Below are 16662 nucleotides of genomic sequence, written 5' to 3'. Positions count from 1 at the left end.
ACCATCTCGAACATCCTCAGTCAATACGCAGCGATATCCAGCGACAAGTCAGCACTGCGAGCGACATACTCGAGATTGAACGGGCATCTTGCGCGAGAAGTCAGCAGGGTTGTGTGGCTCTTCCGCGCAGGTTTTGTACACTGACAATGCGGGTAGAAGAACGTTGGTTGCGACAACGACATTTGGATTAAGTTGGAGAAGGGGTTGGACAGGAAGCCAACCGCGGGAATCGAAGTTATCGACGCGTTCGAGACGTTGTTGCTCGCGCGCGCCCGATAGGTCACGCACGCGCGTCGTGGCGCCTGCCTGAAGAGACGCCTGCTCTCTTGCTCTATATTCTTTGACCATCACCTGCTTGTTGTCCCTTTCACGTTCGGCCAACTCATGCATTTGGACGTCTGAAGGAAGCAAGCGTATTGCGGATGCGCTTGTGAGGCACAATTGGGGCGCCGATAACTGCAGCATTCGGCCCAGGAGGCTTGATCACACGCCAGAAGAGCCGCGAAGGCTTCCGTGGGTTCATCGATAGACCACAGCCTACTTGAGTATGGGGCGGAGTGCTCGTGAATTAATGCTATGGATCAATGATAGATGGAGGACAGGTCTGGACGTACCTAGGGTGACAGCCGGTGAGTTTCCCTTCATGTCCAGTTAACGGAGATGAGGCCTTCATTTAGGTCCTTCATGCAACAACGCGTCAAACCTTAGGACCGCGGCGTGCTCTTTGCGTCACGTCGACCAAGTACCATGCGTATCCTTTGGAAGGTATTCTCAGGGGGACAATTCGAGTGCCTGTATCGGATTAAGGGGTTGTTCCCCCATCATGCCGCTGCCTATGAAGTGCTCAGTGTTCCTGTTTCAAGTATAGGAAGTTGCAGCCATGGTCATCTCGGGGGTCGGCGAGGACAGATGGGAATATTCGGAGGTGGCCTTACCGACTACTCAGTGCAGGTCAGATGTCCGACCATGTTCGCGACCTGCGATATCGTGTGGCCGGCGTATGGTCAGATTCGTTGCCTCAAGAGAGAGCCCGCCTAACATAGAAGATCCGGCCTAGCCTGCATCCGGGGGAACTTGAGTTCGGACCTGGCATGTGCCTATAATAGTCCAGCATAGAAGGGAGGAGAACATACATGAATTGCTAACGAGGCCAAGCGAGAATGCACCGAGCGCGATAGAAGCCTGACGATATTTGAGATCGGGGCGCCGGCTCTCAGGCGATCTCAGATGCTTCTTGAGGCCGTTGCGGTCTTGTGCCGACAGCAGTATGGTCGCCATCAGCGGAAGCAGAACATACTTCACGTCGCCTATAATAGGTGCGCCTGCTTTTTCAGGCGTAAGGTAAACTTTCATCTACACACGGTGCAGGTCATGCGCACATGGACTCGGCGCGATGGACTCGCTCAGCGACAACTGGCGTGGAACAAGAGGTCGTGTCTGCGAAATGACGGTACCGCAGTGTGACCATGCTCTGGTTCGCGAAAGATGATATTATCTACACAGGAGCTGGACAAAACGTCGTCTGCCTGGACTCTGCGATGCATTGGCGGAAGCCGTCGTTATCTCACACATGGATGTCCGGGAGATACGCCTACCGATAACCCTCAAGTGTATGTCGATAGCGGCACGCAACATGTATGTGGGATTCTCGGAGGGACAGACATGAGGTGACACGTGCTTCGCAATGGAAGCCATTTGAGATGCGCCGGTGATCCCATCGAGGGCTTCTGCCTGCTTGGAGTGCGTTACGACCTGAAAGCGTCTCGTCGAATGCGCACCTGTCCATGTGGGTTCCAGCTCTTCCACTACTGTCTCCGCCTCTGATCCACATATCCTTTCTCAGCTCACTCCATGTCGTCTACTCGACAATGTGGAGATATATAAGTAGCTCCAGAACACAGTCTAACTGCGCTTCTTGTCCCCGCTTCCGACAATCTCCCTCCGGATACCGACCATGACGATCTCTGCAGCATCCGTCGTCGGCCACACTACCGCGTCCTCTCCGAGACCGCATATCCTCTACACTGTTGAGGTCAAGACGACGGATGGCAAAACGTCCACCATCTCCAAGCGCTACTCCGAGGTTCGGCTTCGTTCCTAATGCCATACGATGTGCACTGACGTCAATCCCTCCTCCTCCAGTTCGTCGCCCTTCACGATACCCTCAATGACCCGGGCTCCCTCCCGCCCAAGCGCGTCCTCGCGACCATCTTTGTTCCGTCGGCATGGCTCGACGACGCCCTGATCACGGAGCGCAAGGCCGGCTTGTCCGCTTATCTCACCGGGCTCCTTGAATTGCCCCAGTTTCGCGCACACAAGTCCCTCGTCGAGTTTCTGACGCCTTCCAAGCCCTCGCCTAACTCCTCGCGCGACTTCAGCCCAGAAGATGCTATCCCGTCTACGCTCTCGCGAAAGGCGGCGTTGGAAGTGCAGAAGGGCATCTCGGCCGAAGCTACGCCCATCGTGGCAGCGTACTACCCCGATTGGGCGTCGGACAGTAATCCGCCAGGTTCCCTAGATTTCTCTAAATTCGATATCTTGCTCTTCGGTACGTCCACTCTTACGCCGTAACCATATCGTGCTGCGCTCGGTACTTTCGGGGTGCATCACTGGCTTGGGTCGTACTACGTCCGTCGTGCCGTTGACACAGCCGCGCTAACTCTAAGTGTGATATTCCTGTGGCTTGGATGGGACGAGCGCATGATCCGCGCATGACATCTAACACCTTCGCATGCAGCATTCGCCACTCCCAACTCGTCCTCTGGCATTTCTTGGGATTCCGGTGCCACGAGCACCCTGAAGACGCTCGTTTCTGCGGCGCACAACAGCGGCCATGCCACGAAGATCGTGCTGTCCATTGGTACGTGTCTCGTTCGCCCCGTACCGGCGTGGAACGCAGATACTCAGACATCGCATCGCAGGCGGCTGGGGTGGAAGCTACTACTTCTCACAGGCGATGAGCACTTCCGCGAACCGCACGACATTTGTTAACGCCTGTGTTAGCGCGGTCAACACGTACAACCTCGACGGTACGTGCATATGGCCTCTTTGGTTGAACGAAACGTGAAATCTGACGTGCGCGGAACTAGGTATTGATATCGACTGGGCATGTTGCAGTCCTTCGCTTGCAGTGACTATATGCTGATGATTACGGCGTTCGCTCAGGAATACCCCAACGAGTCCGGCGCAGGGAACCCGTTCTCTTCATCCGATGCTGCGAATCTCCTGTCTTTCTTCAAGTCCCTTCGCACTGCGCTCGGCTCGTCCAAGATCATTTCCGCCGCCGTCACCCAATTGCCATGGACCGGCTCAAACGGCAACCCGCTCACCGACGTCTCCGCATACGCCTCTGTTATGACATACGCCAACATCATGTGAGTGCTTCCCCCTTCTGTACCCCTCTCGTCTCCTGCCACCCCACCTCGGACTCTGTCTGACACACTCTTCCATGTGCACAGGAACTACGACGTCTGGGGCGCGTCATCGACTCCTGGCCCGAACGCGCCGCTCGGCAACTTGTGCGGCAACTCTTCCCTCCCGCAGTATTCGGCCCAAGCCGCGCTCGCGCAGTGGACAGCTGCGGGCTTTCCGGCGTCGAAGCTCGTGCTCGGCCTCCCGCTCTACGGGTACGTCTCCCAGAGCACGAAGACGACCCTCGAGGACATCGCGCGCCCCCCGGTCGGGTTCGACGTCAAGGCGTACAAGGAGCAGGTCCTCGGTCTGCCCGACCGCGGTCTCGCTTGCCCGCTCCCGCGGGTGAAAGAGGACGCGCAAGGCGAGGAAGAGGGTGGGGAGCCGAACGCGCTTCATGGAAAGCACGAGAGGAGCAAGGGAAAGAAGAAGGACGTGTCGGCGGAGGCGTCGGGCGATCTGAGCAGCTACTTCGGCCAGCAGATTCCGTTCAACCAGATCGTCGCGCTTGGCGCGCTCCAGAAGACGTCTTCGGGCACGTACGTCCAAGCGAACGGGTACACCGAGGGTGCGTCACAGAGCTGCGCTGTGCTCAAGCCGGGGGCGAGCATTCTAACGGACAGTCGCACACAGGGTGGGACAACTGCAGCGACACGCCGTTCTTGTACAACACGTCGCGCAAGACCGTTGTGACGTACGATGACACCTACTCACTGGGCGACAAGGCGCTGTTCGCGAAGCAGAACGGCATGGCTGGGTGCTTCACATGGTCACTCGATCAAGTACGTCTCCTTTGCATGTGAACGTGAGGTCACGGTCCTGAGCGGTCTCCCACAGGACGACGGATACACGCTGCAGAACGTCATCCGGTCGAATCTCGGCCTCTGAGGCGGACCTTCCGACTACGAGATACAACCCAAACTTCTTACGGCATGAATTCACGACGTTTTTGACGACCTCATGACGACACGACCAGGCATGTACATACGTAATTTGTCAACTTTGGGATCATGTTGGCTGTTTGTAGGCATACACGAAACTTTTGACGTTCATATGTATCCATACTACTTCTTGCCGGAAGAGACGCATTTCAGAATCGAGGCCAAGATGCGCATCCCCCGCTCTTGTAGTCGGGAATACATACGGCCCGGCAAAGCCGGAAGACGAGCCAAGTTTTCTACTGCAACAATCACTTACGCGAGTATGATGGTTACATGAACGTGTAATAGGACCTATCGTCCGCCTTTTCGTGTACGAAGCCGACCGCTTCTCTCCGCGGACCGGCCCGGGGGACCAGGGATGGTTTCCGTGTGAGCCGATGAACCGCTCCCCACCGCGCAAGACGAGTCTTGTTACATAAGTGTGTGATGGGCGAGGGTGACGTTGCTGGCATAGCGTGGCGGATTTTGCAATTGTTGTATTCTGACAACCACCTTCTCATCGACCCCGATGCCGCCAGATTACATTCCGTGAGTATCCATACATGACGCATGCGTGTGCAAGTCGTCGGTATTGATTATTGAATCTTCGTCATCCTAAAGTCTGAGCATAGATAGGAAGGAGCTTTTGGGAGTCGCTAGGTTACGGTACTGGTTCAAATACCGTTCAAGCAGGCTTATTGACAGCATGGCGTACTATCCTTCTGTCCCAGAGTCCGTGATTCTTCTGAGACAGCTTTTTGTTCTATGGATAGCTGACTTGAGTACGTTGCACAGAGATAGACAAATTGCTCGTAGACGGGGATGTAGCAATGCAACACGGTCCGCTCTCAAGATTGCCCTTCGAACTCCTCGAGATGATATTTCAATACTTCGAGGACATTCCTTGGATAGCTCTCTTCGCTATCACATGCAAGTCGCTCCTGGCCTTGTCCAAGCCACACCTCCTGCGCGCGTTCCGCAACACATATGCGTTCTGTGCCAACTGTCGCATGATCCTTCTCCAAGAGTACGAGGTAGGAAGTGTTTTCCCATCAATGCTTCTCACCGGAGCGGAGGAGAAGGAGATCGCGGAAACCACGACTCCAAGCTATCCTGGAGACTTGGCGCTGCCTCTATAGTTTCGCGGTTGCCTTCTACCAGCCGATACCCGACATCAAGGACGCACGACGGCGAAAGGCTGATGCTTTCTGGTATCACTTCAGTCACTTGATAAATGTAGCGCAGTGCTGGGCGCTCGTGGAGGATGCAGAGCTGCCTCCAGACAAGCAAAAGCGGAGAGCTAGGGACTGGACTATCCCCATCTATGACACATGGTATCAGGACGCGATGCGTTATCCCGAGTCCCAAGCGTCCAGGTTCGAAGGAAGTCCTATTCAGTATTGCAAAGCGCGAGTACGTCCGTGGCGACGCACTGGCATCTGGACAGGAATCATCCAAGCGGTGGTCAGTAGAGGACGTGCTCCTCTTCCGCATCCGCTGGGATGGTGAGGAGCACGAGGGACAGGAGGGAGGCCGGTGGCGGATGGAAGGTTCGTGGGCCGGGGATCGATTCTGTGTCTCCAGCATGGAGGAGCTGGATCGTCTCAGAGTTGATGCGGAGTGGGAGGATGTCACCTCACGGATGGTAAGAGCCTTGACGGACATGGGGCATACACCGAAGCAGTACAGTTCCATTCGGTCCTGGGATTGAGTAACCATGGTTGTATCAGTTGCAGCAGCCTGAGAGGGCGCTCCCATGTATCTTCAGTCCTCCTCCTCCCTTCCTATATAGCGTTCTTCGAGTACGATCTTCTGCATCGGGTATCATCAGTTCCGGTGATGGCAAGCGCTATACCTCAGCGGCAAGCGCTATACCTCAGCAGAAAGCGCTTCGAGATTGTTGCCCATATTTGGACGCAGCTCAACCCCGCCAGATAACGTTAGCGCCAGTGCGCAACCACCAGGGTCCCACTTCTCATTACTTCCGCCGAATCATATTTATATCCGCACACTCTGTTGCACTCCAGGCAGCCTGCGTCCCGGGATATGAGTCAACCTTCTTACTGAGCCTTTTTGGTGTCTCCGATCTCCAAGTCGACCTCTGCCAATATACAGACGGTGGCGCAACTCGAACAATTACGAGGTGAGTACCCAGTACTGAGCAATCACCGGAACCGCTTTTGGGCCTAATTTTACTTCGAGGGCAGCTCCGAAAAGCAACTTTGTACGCTCAGACGACTAGCGATATGTCTCAGTGGTGGCACGTGTAGGCGGGATGCCCATGTCTTGGTCTGCTCAGTGTCTGACAGCGGACGTCTAGGATCTGTCCCGAAAGGCGAGAGAAAATGCATCACCGCAATGGTAGACTCGAGCGGTGGCTCTTTGATCCGAGGGCTTGTAGCGATCTACAGAGTGTCTTGTATGCCCCTCAGCTCCCCACGTAGGTCGCCACCGTGAAGGCTAAGGCATCACTTCCGCGAGCTGATGGGATCTATGTAGCGTCGTGGACCTGTGGTTGAGCATCAGTCCCATCGCATTCCAGCCTGGTCCCCTAGGCAAGCTAGCAACAGAGTTGCTGCACATTATTTTCCGCATGATGTCGGAAACCAGGGATGTCGTCTGCTTTGCGCTCACTTGCAAGTACATCCTCTCTATCAGTAAGCCGCATCTCCTGCGTGTCCTGAAGCAGGAGCACGCTCCCTGGTCTGGTTGTCGCTTAATCTTCATTGGAAGTGGCACTAAGGATAAGGGTATCCCTTCGGGATTGATATGCTCTGAGGACTTGAAGCAGATGAAGACGGCCTTCGGGCACCTCCCGCACACGCACACATTCTGGACGTGGAACAATACGGTCGTCAATAAGGAGGATACGCGCTATCTCTTCCCCTATACTTCGGACTACTACTGCCCCGTCATGGGCAGTACCGCAAGATCCGACCGCAAGGCTTGGAGTGACCTTCACCAACGTCGACTCGCCGAGCTGAGCGGGACAAGTCCCAATTCAGAGTCGGGCAAGACCAAGCGTCTCGATCTGCGAAGATGCGAGCTACTCACAAGCCTCAATTACCATGTTCGACCGAATCGTACATGGAATGACACCACCGTATTATGCAACCTCTCCAAGGGAGAATACGTTCGCCATGCCGAGCTCACCCTCCTAATTAAACAAGACAGACGTGGCGCCATATGCATGTCCCTTGGGCTGGGGCAAGCCTTACTCGCGCTCATCTGTTGGACGGACAGCGACAATCTGACCCTCGTCTGCCACGAGAAGTATCGTCGGAGATTGCTTCGAGGGCCCTGGGCGGGCGACAAGATCTGCATTACCACGTCGTTGGAGATGCCACCGTTGCCAGAAGGCAAGAACGAATGGATCAACATCACGAAAGAGATAGACGGGCTAATGCGACATCTGTGGAAGAACAACGTGAAGGGAGATTGGGGCTTGGAGAGCGACGAGGAAGAGTGATGTCGTAGTAAAGCACGTAAAGACATATGATCCCGAGTTGCGCAATCACGTTGTGATGATGAGTTTGAAGTTTCATAGTAACACTTCAGTATTCAGATCAGCTGCTAATGGCTACAGGAGATTATACTACTACAAATTACTTCTTGTTCCTATGAGTACTGTATCACAAACACGCACGCCGACAACGCACAGCACCAGTCGACGATGCCAGTAAACTCAAACAAGGGTCCGTTTGCGTATCCGCTTCATCCCGTCCATGATCCGCGATAACGACCCCCGCCGCTTCCTGCTCATCTCCTCGCCCTTCACAGCCTCTAGTGCAACGTTGAGATCCACCTGCGGCAGCGACGCAGAGGCCGCCATGGGCGAGTTCGCGTCCAGCCTGAGCTCCGGGACCACAGGCGACCCGGACGTCTCCTGCGCAAGCGTCTCGGGGGTGACAGGGCCCGGACTCTCCTCTCCGCTCTCCTCTCCGCTGTCGCTCGTTGCTTCAGGCATGCCGGTGATATCGGACGAGGCGGCGCCGGCACTAGCGGACGGAGGCCACACTTCGTCGAGCGTCTCGCTGAAGTGCGACGCGGTGGTGTCGGTGTTGACGAATGTCGCGGTCGCGGCCGCCGAGAGCGAGAGCGAGAGCGAGAGGAAGTTTTCGGAGAGTGGGGAGGGAAGGCTGAGCGTTAGGGGGCGCAGCTCGTCGCCCGCGGGCTTGTCGGAGGGGCGCTCGGACACAGGCGAGGCAGCGGCCGCTGATTGCGACCTGGCGTGTGACGGCATGTTAACGGAGTCCGCTGCTACCTGCACTGACAGCTCCGCGACAGTGGGCTGGCTAGGCGCGACGGCGGCGGTCGAGGGCGCCGCCTGAGGGTAGAACGTGTCGAGTTCCTCGATCGCCTTCCGGAGCTCGGGGAGGGTAATGCGGCGCTTCGGGTTAATCTCGAAGATGCGCCCGAGGATCTCGGCAGCGCCCACTGACATGGGAAGATTTTTATGGAACCAGGCGGGACCCTCGCGAAGGTAGAGGCGGAAGCCCTGATCGGCCTCTGGGGACGCGATGTACCATGGGTTGCGGCCGGTGATGAGATTGCAGAAGATGGTACCGAGCGCCCAAACGTCGCAGGGCGCCGTGCGGTAGGGGGTCTTCTTTGAGTAGATGCCCAAGCATTCTGTAGAGACGAAGGTAAGTCTACTATAAGCGGTAATGATTTTGGAAAGATGGACGCACCTGGACTCATATAGAATGAGGACCCGCAGCCAAAGTTCGTGCTGCGCTCGTTCCGGGTCGACAGCCCAAAGTCAGCCAAGTACACCTGCGCGTCGTCGGCTGAGCACAAGACGTTCTCTGGCTTGAGGTCGCGATGGTAGATTCCGCGCTCATGGCATGCCGCGAGGGCGTCGACAATTTGGAGCAGCGTGCGCTTGACGGCGGGGGTGTTGTTCACGTACGTTGCGCGTTCCATGATCGCGGCAAAGAGGTCGCCGCCCGCGCAGTAGTCAAGGACGATGAAGGTGTAGAACTCCTCCTCGATCACTGCGTGCACGCTGACGACCCCAGGGACGTCCGAGAGGGCGCGGTGGTGCGCGAGTTCGCGCTGCTGCTGACGCGCGAGCTCCGAGCCGTCCGGCTGCCGGAGGAGGCACTTGACGGCGTAGAAGGGCGCCCCGCGCGGGCCTGGCGCAAGGTCTTGCGCGAGGTAGACGACGCCATATGCGCCTGACCCGATCTTGTCGACGAGGCGAAGGTGGAAGCATCCGCGGGCGATGGTGAAGCCGGCGAAGTTTGGGAGGATGGCACTCATTTGCATCATGTTGAGCTAGTGTGTCGTGGGTGTGGGTGCGAGTGCTGGTGGATTACCAGCCTTGGGACTGGAGATGGCAGACGTGAGGGGGCGATGGACTTCAACTTTTCTTGAAGTTGGGATCGTTCGGGACAGGTTCTTATATACTGCAGGAGCCCCAAGGCCACAGAGGCTGTGGCACGAGAAGCGTCGGTTCGTCCTGCGGAAGTCTGAGCTCGACTTGGCTTGGGAGAGCGGTAGGCTGATGCCTGGGAGGGCGCGGAAGAGACTGCGGATGTGCAAGGGGGTCAGCATTATAGCTGGTCTGAGAGCCGTGTCCCGCGCAGAATCCGAGGCGTGGATTAGTATGCCGATGGACGATACTGACCAAGCGTCCTGCGTGCGTGCGCGGCAGTCGGCATCCAAACGTCCACTGCATGGTTTGAGTCAGGCTTGAGTCAGGCTCAGCTCAGGCTCGATCACTCCCCAGCGCTACTGACGTGGCCCTTCGTGGCAGGCGCTCGGCGATTCAGCCTTGTGGCTGTGTCCCGCCGGAGGGGCATCCCACTCCGTTCGGACTTCCAGCTCTCAAGCGACAACCTTCAGGCGACGATCACAATTCCCGGGTCGGGTATGTCCCAAAGCATTCATATTGAGCTCGAGGAGCCGTCCTTGTCCGCCCAGAAAATTTGGTGCTTTCCTCACTGGCAGGGCTGCGGATGGCCCGAAGCCCAGGATGACTAAGGCTTCTTGAGTACTTGGACATTTCCCGCCGGGCGGGTTCGCCTGATTCAGCAAAATCGTCTGACTGTACATCTCCGTAGCCCTCGTAGCACCATCGGTGTCAGTTTTGAAGATAACTCCCGAGAATTTACGGGTGGACAATAGCCCACAGAGGTGGTGTTCATCGCATAATGGATGAATTGGCTCGCTATCCACGACTACGTCCGAGTCCAGGTGGTGGTATGGGCTACAGTGTGTTCATTTGTTGCTACATCGTGCTCAGGAAAGTAAATCTAGTCCAGGGACGGTGTCCGGAATGCCTGGAAATCATAATGACCACCCGGTCCCGAACGGTTCATTGGGCGGGAAGGGTACGGAGATATTGCTCGAGCTTTTCCAGTGCACGCCCCCGATGAGATATCTTGTTTTTCTGTTCGGAGGCCATTTCCGCGTATCTGCAGTGCAGTGAGTCAGTAAAGTAGGCAAAACACGCCTAGAATGAAAGGGGTGTGCACGTCAGTCCGAAGCCGTCGGGCTCGAAGCAAGGATCCCATCCAAAGTAGCTAGGCCCACGCGCGGGGACGATCTTGCCGTCGGTGCGTCCCTCGAACAAGATCGGTTCGTGGCCCGGTCCAGCGCTGTACGCGAACGTGCATAGTGCCCAGGCTTCCTTGGTATCGAACCCGACAAGCAGATTGTTCAGGCCTGGTGGATATAAAGCATCGTCATTCGCTGTAATGACAACATGACATACCGTCGTGACCAAGTTCCTTGAGGAAATACTTGATATACGGCCCGGGAAGACCGTTCAGAGCCTTGAAGCAGAGCGCAGTGTCTTCGGTAATGCAAGGACGGCCGAGCAGCTCGGCAGCGCGGCGGCACTTGGCGATGGCGACCTCACGCGTAGAGCCCTGTATTTCGGGAACTAGAGTGGGTTCCGGGTTATCTTTCGCGCTGGTCCATACGGGTATTTTCCTGGAGTGTACTCACTATCGAGTTCCTGCGAGTCGACCTCGATGTTCGCCGCGCCCAAGATCTGGCGAACCTCGCGCAATTTACCCGCGTTGCCGGTGACGAAGGCTGTTATCATCCATTTCTTCAGTCCGGAGGGCGCGCAGTTGAGAGATATCAAGAACAACCTACTGATCTTCATCGCGACCCGGATTCCAGTCGAGGAATGCAGGGATCTAGCTCGACTCGCAGATGCAGACGAGTGGCCATCTTGGCAGTCTGTATGACAGGCGTCTATCGTGCGGGATCGCAGACGGGAGCGCGCCGAGTCACGAAATACAGTCACGTGCGTTGTTACGATTTAACCTGCCCTAATGCAGGAGATACGCGCGACGCGTCGAGGCAAGGGCGACGGCGTTTCTGCTCCTGCCATTTCGGTTGCTAGACGCCAGCGACCGCATCGTCCACCATCTCAGCCCAACGTGCTCGGCGGCGACGCGCCTGACCAGGGATGGCTCGCAGGGCTGTTTCGCACGACTCTGACGATTCGCAAAAGGAGAACAACGGCCGTTCTGCTAACAACTCGAGCTCGTCCAAGGCCAGTACAAAGAGTAAGCGCGCTGCTATGCGGAACCATCATGACGCGGAGGACGGCGACGACGACGCGCACGCGATGGAAGAAGACGATAAAGACGTGCACGACTACGCCAACGGCAATGTCGAGGACGACGAAGACGATGAAGAGGGTGCGGAGCAGTCTCCCAAGGGCCGGAAACGCGCTCGTGCTAACACAATTGGCGACGCCCATCCTGCCGCTGGCTCCTCCCGGCCGGACAAACGCGGTCAGACTCTACCCCGAGACAAGGATGGGTACGTCTGATTCCTGTATGCGCGGTCGGTGGCTCACTACCCGCGCAGTTTCGTGCCCGGCTCGATCGTCCGCATTCAGCTGAGGAACTTCTTAACATACGATTGGGTCGAGTTTCGACCGGGCCCGTACCTCAACATGATCTTTGGGCCGAATGGTACAGGCAAGAGTTCTATTGCTTGCGCTATATGTCTGGGTCTCAACTTCCCGCCCTCTGTAAGCGATATCGGCGACTTATCGCAACTTATGCTAAAATCAAAAATCCCCTATAGCTCCTGAATCGTGCTCAGGACCTCAAGTCGTTCGTCAAGAACGACAAGCAGGACGGCCACATTGAGATCGAGCTTAAGGGCGCGAAGGGCAAGCCCAACCTCGTCATTCGCCGTAATCTCTTCTCCAACTCCAAGAGCGCCCCATTCATGCTCAACGGCCGGTCCTCGTCCGGCAAGGACATCAACGCCAAGATGGCGGAGCTGAACGTCCAGGTCAACAACCTCTGGCATGTCTTACATATTTCGCGCAGCACGGCCCCGATGTCTGACCCATAGGACGCGCAACAGCGCATTCTTGCCTCAGGACAGAGTGGCTGAGTTCGCGCGAATGACGCCTCAGCAGCTGTTGAGGGAGACACAGCGCGCTGCTGGTAACCCGAACCTGACTGCATGGCACGACACGCTCATCGAGTCCGGCAAGAGCCTGAAGAACATTCAAGATGTAAGTGCTCCGCTTGGTGTTGCGTTGTCCATATCTGACATGCTCCATCTTTGCAGCTCGTGAACGCCGACAAGGATCAGCTCAAGACCATGGAGGATCGCAATGCGAACCTCGAGCGTGATGTCCGCCGTTATGAAGAGCGTCGCGCACTTGAGAAGCGGGTATGCGGATCCATTTGCGCGAAACATTACATCTATACTCAACTATCTGCATCTAGATCGAGCTGCTCGAGCTTGTCGTGCCCATCAAAAAGTATTACGCAGCACGTGAGAAGTATAGGGAGTTCAAGCCGAAGCACAAGGAGGCTGTCAGGACGGTCAGGCGCCTCAGTCACAGGCACCAGCCTTTCATGGAGAAGAGCAAGTGCGTATGCTGGATTTCGTCGCTTTTGGGCGTCTATCCCCACCACGATCGCTCACGCGGTACGTTCATACAGGCAACTAGAAGCGGAGTTGAAGCAATGCGACAAAGTCCGTGAAGAGAAGAAGAACATTGCCCGCCGTAAGGTCCAAGGTATGAGCCAGAAGTGGGATGAGAACAACAGACTCGTGCGTGATTTTCGCTTTCGTCTCTGTCATGAATCTCGGCAACTCATGCGTGTTACGATGGAAACTGTAGGAGGAAAAAGCGGACGAGCTCAAGCAGAAGCTGGACAACCTGAAAAGCACTGAGAAGACGCGCCAACAGGAACTCAAGAAGCTCCAGAAGAACATCGAGGAGGCCGAGAAGAACATCGCGAACCCACCTAAGACCGAAGATCTCGAGGTCATTCATGGGGAGATGGTTCGTAAACCTACCTCATCACCACATGATGTGTTGACCGACCGTTCTATGTAGAGGAAGCTCAACGAAGAGAGCAGCGATTTACGTAGAAGGCAGTACGAGTTGCAAGACAAGCAGCGAGCCAACGCCGCGCAGAGTGCCGAGTGCAGACAGAAGATCGACCACTACACTACCGAGCATGTCTTTCCTGTCCCACAAATTGTTCTCGCCCACTAACCGCCCTTGATCGCCTCTCCTCTAGATTGAAGCGCCTTGACAATGAGGCCCACCAAAAGCTCGAGCAGCTCAAGCGCTTCGATTCCGACGCGGCGGACGTCGTCGTGTGGCTCCGCAGCAACCGCCACCGGTTCCGCCAGGAGATCTTTGAGCCCGCATTCCTCTGTGTGACCGTGCCGAACCGCCAATACGTCGACGCGGTCGAGGCGTGCTTCGGCGGCGCGCAGCTCCGCACGTTCGTCGCGCAGTGCGAGGAGGACTACCAGACGCTGAACAGGCTCTGCGTTGATACTCCCGAGGCTGTCGGCAGGAAGGCGAGGATCAATACATGGTTCAAGGCGAAGGACGGAGGCAGGCTCCAGCCGCAGCCGTTGCCAGCGGACCAGCTGGAGGGGTTGGGCTTTGATGGTTATGCGATCGACTTTGTGGATTGTCCGGAGGGCTTGAAGTGGTTCTTGTGTGCGGATGTTAAGCTTCACCGTACGGTACGCCCACAAGGTTTCTGTCTCTACTCTTGTGTGCTGACAGTCAGCTTTGATATATTCGTGCGTATATAGCCCATTGCGAGCGACCCGCAACGCGTCGACCAGGTCAAGGCGATGGAGATGGCCGCCCGCGCGGGCGGGCTCAACTACATCATCGGCCGCGTCAAGAACGACGTGACGCGCTCGAAGTACGGCAAGCGGCTTCCGCAGAACAGGACGAGCGAGATCAAGCAAGCGCGGTCCCTTGTGCACACCGCGGGTAAAGTTTCCTGCATTCGCTTTGCCTCGAAATCGGGACGGCTGCTGATTGTAGCGTACAGTCGACCCGCAGGTCCGAAACGACTTACGGGCGAAGCTTGCGGATGCGGAGGAGAACTATAGGCTTGTGCAGGAGGAGGAGGAGAAGCTGTCGAAGGAGGACAATCACATCCAGATCGAGGGCAGGGCGTTCAAGGCACGCAACGTGAGTCTTGCAATGTCCTGACCTGCACGAAGCCTCAGCATGCTTAACGGGGTTGTGGTGCAGGACGATCTCGAGAAGCGGAAGCGCGCTGTATTAGATGCCCGCAAGAAGATCGAGGCTGCCCAGTTAAGGCTGCGTATGTGTTCTATCGAGCTCCTGATGCTGTACAAGGTCGTGCTGACATCTCTGTGACGCAGAGAACGAAAAGAAGAAGCTCGACAAGCTGTTGAACGCGAAGCCTGTGGATGTCGAGCGCAATAACCTCAAGTCAGAACTTCTCAAGCTCGCAGGCCAGCGGGTGACCAATGTCCAGCAATACGTCGTAGGTTTCTTATGCGACCTGGCCGTTCTCTCATCCCTGCTAATCCCTTGGCATGTCTAGCGTCTGATGCACGAGTCTATCAAAGAGCAGGAGAAGGCCACGCTCGCGGGTCTCGAGTACCTCCAGGTTCAGGCAAACAAGGAGGCACTCGAGGCGACGTGCAAAGAGCAGAAGGAGGCGATTGAGGTCGCTCAAGCGAACTTCGTCGAAAGTGCGTCAGGTTTGGCATATATTCAACAGGGTCTGATTTCGGTCACACCATCCAGTCAGCCAGAAATGGAAGAAGATCAAGGAGGACTCCCGGGAAAAGCTCCGGATCAGCAAGGAGAAGCTCGACGCATGCGACGACGAGATCCGGCAGAAGTTTCAGCAGTTGGAGGAGGTCAGTATTACGCATGATGTTGTGGTCGGTTGTCGCGGATGACGATTCCTGACGACTTCGTTATGTTCACAGGCTGGCGAGATCGCAGCCAAGTCGAGAGAGGAGTGGGAGGCCGAGCTTGCTCAGGGTCAGGAGGAACTCAACATGAACATGGCCACAAATGCAAACGTCGTCGAGCAGTACAACAAACGGAAGGCTGAGGTTCGTCCACATGTGCTTCCTTAGTCATCCGTTCTTCTGACATGCGGATAGATCGCGGCCCTTTCCTCCACCATCGAGGAACGCGAGAAGCAGATCCTCAGGGTCGAACGGCAGATCAAGGCGGCTAGGGTTCGTCCCGTAGCTTGGTATCAAAAAATTGACATTCGCTGACAGACGCTGCATTGAACAGGACAACTGGCAGCCTGAGCTGGAGAAACTGGTCGGCAGCATCGGCGAGAAGTTCTCTGCTGCGTTCGATCGGATCGGTTGCGCTGGGGAAATCAGGATCCGCGAGGACGAAGACTACGACAAATGGGCAATCGACATCATGGTCAAGTTCCGTGACCACGAAAAGCTCCAGCTTCTGACAGGCGAGCGGCAGTCCGGTGGTGTAAGTCTTACCTCTTGTGCCGCCCAATTTACGATGTCCTGAACCAAAACTGCCATAGGAACGTTCGCTCACGACAATCCTTTACCTGATGAGCCTGACCGAGGAGGCCCGCGCACCCTTCTCGCTCGTAGACGAGATCAATCAAGGCATGGACCAGCGCGCGGAGCGGGCGGTTCACAACTCGCTCGTCGAGGTGACGTGCAAGCCCGACAGCGGGCAGTACTTCCTCATCACGCCCAAGCTCCTCCCCGACCTGCACTACCACGAGCGCATGAGGATCCTGTGCGTGAACAACGGCGAGTGGCTGCCCGAGGAGAAGCGCATGGGCGACATGAACGGCCTCATCGACGACTTCTTGAGGTTCCGCAGGAATCAGGGAAGCGCGGGTGTGTAAAGGTTCGGATTATAGACTCGGGCCTGGCTTCGGGAGGGATTTACTGGGCTGAGAGCGCGGACATGGGGCGCGCGCCGTGCTTGGACTTGTTGTAGATTTATTTGTGTGCTTATTGTATTGCACCGTAGCTGCGTAGTTAGTACCTGTACACCCTATCTTGTTACCCCGTACTGTACTGTGCTTTCTAGATATTT

General features: G+C 56.3%; 4 protein-coding genes across 4 annotated transcripts; 2 read left to right on the top strand and 2 right to left on the bottom strand.

Moving 5' to 3' along the window:
* Positions 1 to 866: 866 nt before the first annotated feature.
* Positions 867 to 4485, top strand: DICSQDRAFT_104474 (glycoside hydrolase family 18 protein). Its single transcript, XM_007364840.1, has 10 exons — positions 867 to 1786; positions 1844 to 2083; positions 2143 to 2548; positions 2738 to 2860; positions 2922 to 3029; positions 3090 to 3106; positions 3166 to 3374; positions 3459 to 3979; positions 4045 to 4193; positions 4249 to 4485. The coding sequence occupies exons 2-10, from the start codon at positions 1955 to 1957 to the stop codon at positions 4297 to 4299; spliced, it is 1713 nt and encodes a 570-aa protein (XP_007364902.1). The 5' UTR covers positions 867 to 1786; positions 1844 to 1954; the 3' UTR covers positions 4300 to 4485.
* Positions 4486 to 6676: 2191 nt separating this feature from the next.
* On the top strand, positions 6677 to 7800 carry DICSQDRAFT_169221 (uncharacterized protein; the record flags this gene model as incomplete). Its single annotated transcript, XM_007364839.1, has 2 exons — positions 6677 to 6771; positions 6831 to 7800. 2 exons carry the CDS (start codon positions 6677 to 6679, stop codon positions 7798 to 7800), a joined length of 1065 nt encoding a protein of 354 aa, XP_007364901.1.
* A 73-nt stretch (positions 7801 to 7873) lies between these two features.
* On the bottom strand, positions 7874 to 10082 carry DICSQDRAFT_84859 (kinase-like protein). The gene is made up of 2 exons (XM_007364838.1): positions 9023 to 10082; positions 7874 to 8963 (listed from the first exon to the last, which is right to left on the bottom strand). Exons 1-2 carry the CDS (start codon positions 9603 to 9605, stop codon positions 8017 to 8019), a joined length of 1530 nt encoding a protein of 509 aa, XP_007364900.1. The 5' UTR covers positions 9606 to 10082; the 3' UTR covers positions 7874 to 8016.
* Positions 10083 to 10653: 571 nt separating this feature from the next.
* On the bottom strand, positions 10654 to 11388 carry DICSQDRAFT_58419 (Maf/Ham1; the record flags this gene model as incomplete). Its single annotated transcript, XM_007364837.1, has 4 exons — positions 10654 to 10753; positions 10814 to 11003; positions 11053 to 11223; positions 11289 to 11388. The coding sequence occupies 4 exons, from the start codon at positions 11386 to 11388 to the stop codon at positions 10654 to 10656; spliced, it is 561 nt and encodes a 186-aa protein (XP_007364899.1).
* Between the last annotated feature and the right edge of the window lie 5274 nt (positions 11389 to 16662).

The sequence above is a fragment of the Dichomitus squalens genome (genome assembly GCF_000275845.1).
Source record: "Dichomitus squalens LYAD-421 SS1 unplaced genomic scaffold DICSQscaffold_10, whole genome shotgun sequence".
NCBI classification, from domain to species: Eukaryota; Fungi; Basidiomycota; class Agaricomycetes; order Polyporales; family Polyporaceae; genus Dichomitus; species Dichomitus squalens.
This window is presented reverse-complemented; position numbering and strand designations above follow the sequence as displayed.